The 5,862-nt window shown below is 36.8% G+C and overlaps 1 protein-coding gene across 1 annotated transcript in view; it reads left to right on the top strand.

The window, feature by feature from the left end:
- Positions 1 to 5,862, top strand: part of LOC110099229 (eEF1A lysine and N-terminal methyltransferase) — a 23,665-nt gene that overhangs the window by 7,868 nt on the left and 9,935 nt on the right. Inside the window, exons 6-9 of the mRNA XM_020826312.2 lie at positions 2,983 to 3,066; positions 3,166 to 3,213; positions 3,319 to 3,383; positions 4,535 to 4,583. Coding sequence (XP_020681971.1) covers positions 2,983 to 3,066; positions 3,166 to 3,213; positions 3,319 to 3,383; positions 4,535 to 4,583 — 246 coding nt within the window. The remainder of the gene's footprint in view (positions 1 to 2,982; positions 3,067 to 3,165; positions 3,214 to 3,318; positions 3,384 to 4,534; positions 4,584 to 5,862) is intronic.

Here is a 5,862-nt window from a genome sequence, read left to right on the forward strand (position 1 = left end):
TAATTCAATTTCCCCTTGCCCCCCCCCCTCCTCCCTCCGCCCATGAGTGGACCGGTCTAACATGAGATTAGGGTTAGGGTTATGTTTTGAGTATTGTGTTCTTGTGAGGGTTCTTCTTTGAAATTACTAGATTGACAAGAGGGGGGGGGGGGGAATTGTGAAAACTTTGTAGCAATAATTAAAAACCTAAGCAAGAGTTCTAATTTTTTACTGTTTTTAAATTTTTAACATGAAACTTTAACTACTACGAAGGCAAATAATTTAACTCAACGTGCAACAATGAATTTTTTTTTCTTTCACAATTTTCACCAAGCAAATATTATGAAAATAAAGTGCAAGCAAATAATAAAAAATGATAAGGAAAAAGCACACCGAAATTTTATAGTGGTTCGGTCAAACCATGACCTACGTCCACTCCTCGGAGTTCTCCGCTCTAGGTATTTCACTACAAACTATAGCTCTCCTTTTGCCCCCCTCGGCATGGCGGAGAAGCTCTTACAAGACTCACTTTCACTAACCCGGCGTGGCGGAGTGCCAAGCACAGTTTTCACCCTCTTGGCGACGGCAGAGTACCTTCTCGTTTTTCTCCCTTATGGAGAAGGCAGAGTACCTTCAAGGTCACGGATGTAGAAGAGTCTCCCCCTTAGAGAGCCTCCTACAAGTTCTTCTCAGGCTACAAGAGGAGCAAGATGCAGCAAGAACGGAGCAATCGTGTGATCTCCCTCACACCTCTTCTCCCTTACCAAGCTCACCTTCTCCTTCCTCTCTCAAACCCTAAAAATTTCTCAAGAGCTTTCTCCCAAGGATTCCCTCTCTAATCACGTTCCCCTTTATATATCTCACTAAAAAAGATTACTAATTTGATACATAAAACAGGCTTCAAAATACCTGAAATATTCAAAGCAGCCGTTACTATCGTACAGTACGATATGACATCGTACAATACGATATGTATAACAGTCTTCGTCCTAGTACGAAGGTTTACGAACGGTTCAAAATATATCGTACAGTACGATATAACATCGTACCATACGAACCTCCAGTCATCTGTTCATACAGGACGATAGACGGGACGATCAAAACTCGTCTTTGTTCATTGTATGGTACGATCAACTTCGTATAGTACGATGAGGCCAAATCAAGGGATCGTCCAGGACGATCAAAATCAGCCTCTGTTCATCGTATAGTACGAACAGGTTCGTACAGTACGATGACCAATCAGAGATTAGTCCTCGATTTAATCCACTAATTACGGGTTAATTTAAGTATTCAAATAAAATCATACAGTACGAACATTTTCGTGCAGTACGAACGGCTAATAAAACTTACTTAAACTAATCTGGTGGCTAAGGTTTTGGATTTGTAACACATCGTACAGTACGGGAAAAATCATACAGTATGATCTATTCACAGAAAATCATTTTACCAGATGAGATCGTACAGTACGATATAAAGTCGTACAGTACGATATAAAGTCGTACAGTACGATCAACAGAAAAGAATTTCATGTTTTGTTTCCTTTTAAAAAACCCTCTCCCCTTGTGTGTGTGCCGGTTACTCAGACTTACATGCAGTTTGTGGCCAGACTCAAGAAAAGAAAAGTAAAATAAATAGAAAATTACATTGTTTCAGACTCACATTCCTAATCTAACCAGTCTTGAGTCTTCCTGTTGTCCTGAGTAATTTGTGATCTTCTTGAAATGTTAGTACTCACAGGCAATAACATAAATCAAATTATATTCAATGAATAGATATTTAGACGGTATTATTTGTCATCATCAAAATCTCAAACTAGGGGTCATGGATTCCAACATTCTTGGTGTCTTGGACTCTAGGTTCATCTAGAGATTGGGAGAGACGATCCTCCTCTCAAATTGAGGATCAATTGTATCTTTGTTTCGTTGTTTCCGTTAGTTGACTTAGTTCTCTCTTTTGCAATCTAATTTCAATTTGGAGAGTTTTCCATCATATTTTTTTTGTGTTTCTCTGGCTTTTTTTCTCTATTCTTGTTAAGGTTTACTTGAAATATTCAAGTATTTCCTATTAAAATGCATATTTATCACCTTGTAGTTTATTGAAAATTTGGTCGCATCATAAAAACGTTGAAGAATATCATATATTTAGTTTAAGATTTGTAATGTTTAACTTGTTGTAACTAGTAAGTTTTTATTCTCGGTTTCCTGAATTGCAGAAACATAATTCTACATGTAATAGCTGTTTCTGACATAATCTTGTATAAGGGATCTGGTCTTCCAACTTTTCTCTTATGTTACCTTTATTTATCAGCAGTCTAGATTTGTTGAGGTGATTTTCATCATCATGAAGGAAAATAAGAGTTTTCTTGATGCTTTCTGTTAGTCCGGTCCAACTCCAACCGGCCCCCTTCAAAGAGGCCGATTCTTTGCTACAGGAGAAGAGGAGTGGCGGCATAGAGAGAGAGAAAGGAGTGGGACCCACTAGGGATTCAAATTCAAACTAATTGGAGGCAAAGGAGGGAGTGGAGGGGGGGGGGGGGGGGGGGGGGGGGCAAGGGCAAGGGAGTAATTTGGATTTAATAATTAATTGTATGCTTTAAGTATGGGAGAGGGGATTAGGGTTAGGTTATGATTTGATTTGTTTGGGTTCTCTTGAAGTTTCTTTGGCTTCTTTGGCTCTAGACTCATCGTCTAGAGATTGGGAGAGAACGATCCTCCTCTCGAATTGAGGATCAATTGTATCTTGCATTGTGTTTGCTTTTGCTTTGAATCAACTATTACAATCTATCGTTTTGAATTGATTTCATTGAGAATATCGCATTATTTCCGCTGTTTTTATCAATTATTGCTAGGGTTGCTTGCGAACTCAAGTATTTCCTCTTGGATTGCTTGCGAACTCAAGTATTTCCTATCACTTTCCAATAAGTATTTAAGCTGGTGGCAGGATTTTATTCTCACAATTGTATTAGTTAATGTTTAATGTACAAAATATAGTTTTATATTACAGACTCGTGCTCGTGAGTGGCTGTTTTCTTCGGAGGATGGACAATGGCAAATTGTGGAGAGTTCAAAAGCAGCTCGTCTCATTATGGTACTTCTTTTAAGGTCGAGCTTAAATTTTCTAAAATTTTATTTTATGTTATGGAGTGTTTCCTTCCAGAATCCAGTGGTTAACAGTTCATATCAATAGGTTTTCCTGAACGCTAGTCACAGCCATGCCACAATGGAGGCTATACAGGTGAATACTTCGTCTTGTACTAATATGGTTATATGAGCTTCTATGCTGCACCATGGTTTCTGTCTTTTTGTCTGTTTTTCTAATTTAACCTTTCATGTTTTTCAGAAAGACTTGTCTCCACTTGTCAAAAGTTTGGCACCTGCGAAGGATTATGGACATTATCAAATACCGTATGTTTCTTGTTGCTTCAATTTTGAGCAACTCATTTCTTGGTTCTTGCCATGTTGAATGCATGAATTTAGAAGTGAGATAAGTGGTTTCTATGGTGTAAAACATTTTTTTTGACTTTCGCTGGAAGTGATATATATGATTCTTAGCCATTCAAGTTCAACTTAAGTGCCCCTAAGTCACTTTAGTAAGTGCTTAAATGTGATACTTGATATCTGAAAATTCATCTGATCAAGCATTGATATGTCCTCTTGCTGAATACTGTTTAAATCCTTTTTTGAGGAAAACTAAATATCCAAATATATTCTAAAAGCTTATGTGCTTGTTAGACACTTAAAATTGTTGGAATTTTACAATAAACAATGTGTGTAATAGACTGGCCCACTCATATGAATGTGAATAGCTTACTTGAAAGCGTTTATATAGTACAGTGTCAATTTATGAGCATTTTAGTAGATTTCTGTTGGATGGTATCTTCATTTTACTAGACCTGTCGGCTGAAATCAGGAGTGTTTCATGAAATTAAGTGCATGCAATTCTATTTACATGTCGTATAAATTGCTTCTGATTGTCTTATTTGAATTTTGTTGAATGTTTATCACACCTACCTATATACCTGCGTACATAAATATACTTGTAATACACATATCAAACATATTATCTTTCCGTAGTTAAAAGAACTTGTCTAAATTGTTAGTCTTGCAGCCGTAAAACATAAAAATGCCAGTTGAAATAACAATATATTTGATTCTAAAAGATGAGTGCTACATGTAGGTCAAACCTGACTTACTTTTGTGGTTGTACTGTCGTAGTATCTTATAACAGACATGACCGGGAAAAGAATGATGCTTGATAACCCGTATAGACTACTAGATTCTCAGTTCATTTTTGAGAATCAAAGCTATTGAAATCGCCACAAATGTTATAGGATAAGCCTTTAAATGATTTCATTTTTTTTTATTACTTATGGTGGAGCACCAAATTATCTCATTTGAACTTGAATTTCTCAGTTCAGTTGTGTATTATAGCTTTGTCTCTAGTTGATATTGTCAACAGAGCATTTTTATTTTCATTTTTACTTTTATTATTGTATACTTCAACTTTTAGCACTTTCTTTAAAATGTTCTGGTGCTTACCATCTTATAAAAAATAGGTTTATGATGGCCAATGATGGTGTTAAGCAACGGAAGATTGTCTACCAGGTTTATTTTTCTCTTTTATACTTTAACTTCTGAAAATGTTGTAGTTGTACTTGATTTTGTTGACCTGCATGTTAAATCCAAAGGAAAAAAAAAAAAGAAGCTCAAAATTATACCTTGACTGACTGATCCACGAAATTCTGCTACAAATCCCCGAAATCCCGCTCAATACCTCGGATGCATCGATGCTAATACGCGAATCCTGCCAGAAATCCCGGAAACCTCGTATCACTGCCGGAGCTGTCAAAATCCCGTGAAATCCTGCTCAAAATCGGTGATCTCGCCTCGATCGAGCGCTCAAGACTTCATTAAATACCGACCCAAGGCTACTCACTCGCTCTTTGCCCTCTCCCGATACCCCTTCCCACGACACTCCACTGCCTCCTGATCTCCCCTCAATCCCGAGCCCAGCAGCCGGAATCCTCCCAGCCTCCGACCAAAATCCCGATCTCCCTCACTAACCGACCCCCTCTTAGTCATCCAGCCACCAATCCAAAGAGAGAGAGAAACCAACCTTACCTGTGCCGACCGAAGCTCCCAATCTTTCTCTCGCACGGCCGACCTCCACCTCCCTCCGACGACGACTTTCAATTTACTGTCGGATCGGAAGTTAATACATTTGATCGGAAGCAACTACAGGGAGCTCGCTAGCTGGGAAGGTAATTCTCTCCCTCCCGTGCGCTACTTCGGCCAAATCCCTTAAATCTGCCGAACCAAGGGATTTAGTAAATACAGGATTAAGCCGTAAATCCTTAATCCGGAGTTTAGCCATCGCCGGGATTTAACGCGCGCACCAAAATTGTTGGCTGGATTTAGCCTTCTTCGACCAAATCCAGTGAACCCGCCGAGCCTAACCGAGAGAAAGAGAAAGGGAGTGTTTAATTAATTTAGATTAATTAAAATTAATTAAAATTAATTTTAATTATGTTTATTTTAACTAACTATAGTTATTATAATTAATTATATTTAGTTTTAATTAAATAGTTATAATTAATTTAATTAATTATGATTAATTTAATTAGAATAAATTTAATTAATTATAATTTATAATTATTATTAATTACCATTAATTAATTATATGTTATTAAAATTAATTAATGTTTATTAGTTATAATTAAAGCTAATTATAACTAATTATTTTAATTAATTTTAATAAACTATAACTAATTATTTTAATTAATTATAATTAACTATAATAAATTAACTAATAGTACGATGTATCAACCACGTGTCAACCACGACAACCCCGCGGAGGTATGAATCTTTCTAAACTCAAAACCTT

The sequence above is a fragment of the Dendrobium catenatum genome, unplaced genomic scaffold (assembly GCF_001605985.2).
Source record: "Dendrobium catenatum unplaced genomic scaffold, ASM160598v2 fragScaff_scaffold_716, whole genome shotgun sequence".
Classification (NCBI taxonomy): domain Eukaryota; kingdom Viridiplantae; phylum Streptophyta; class Magnoliopsida; order Asparagales; family Orchidaceae; genus Dendrobium; species Dendrobium catenatum.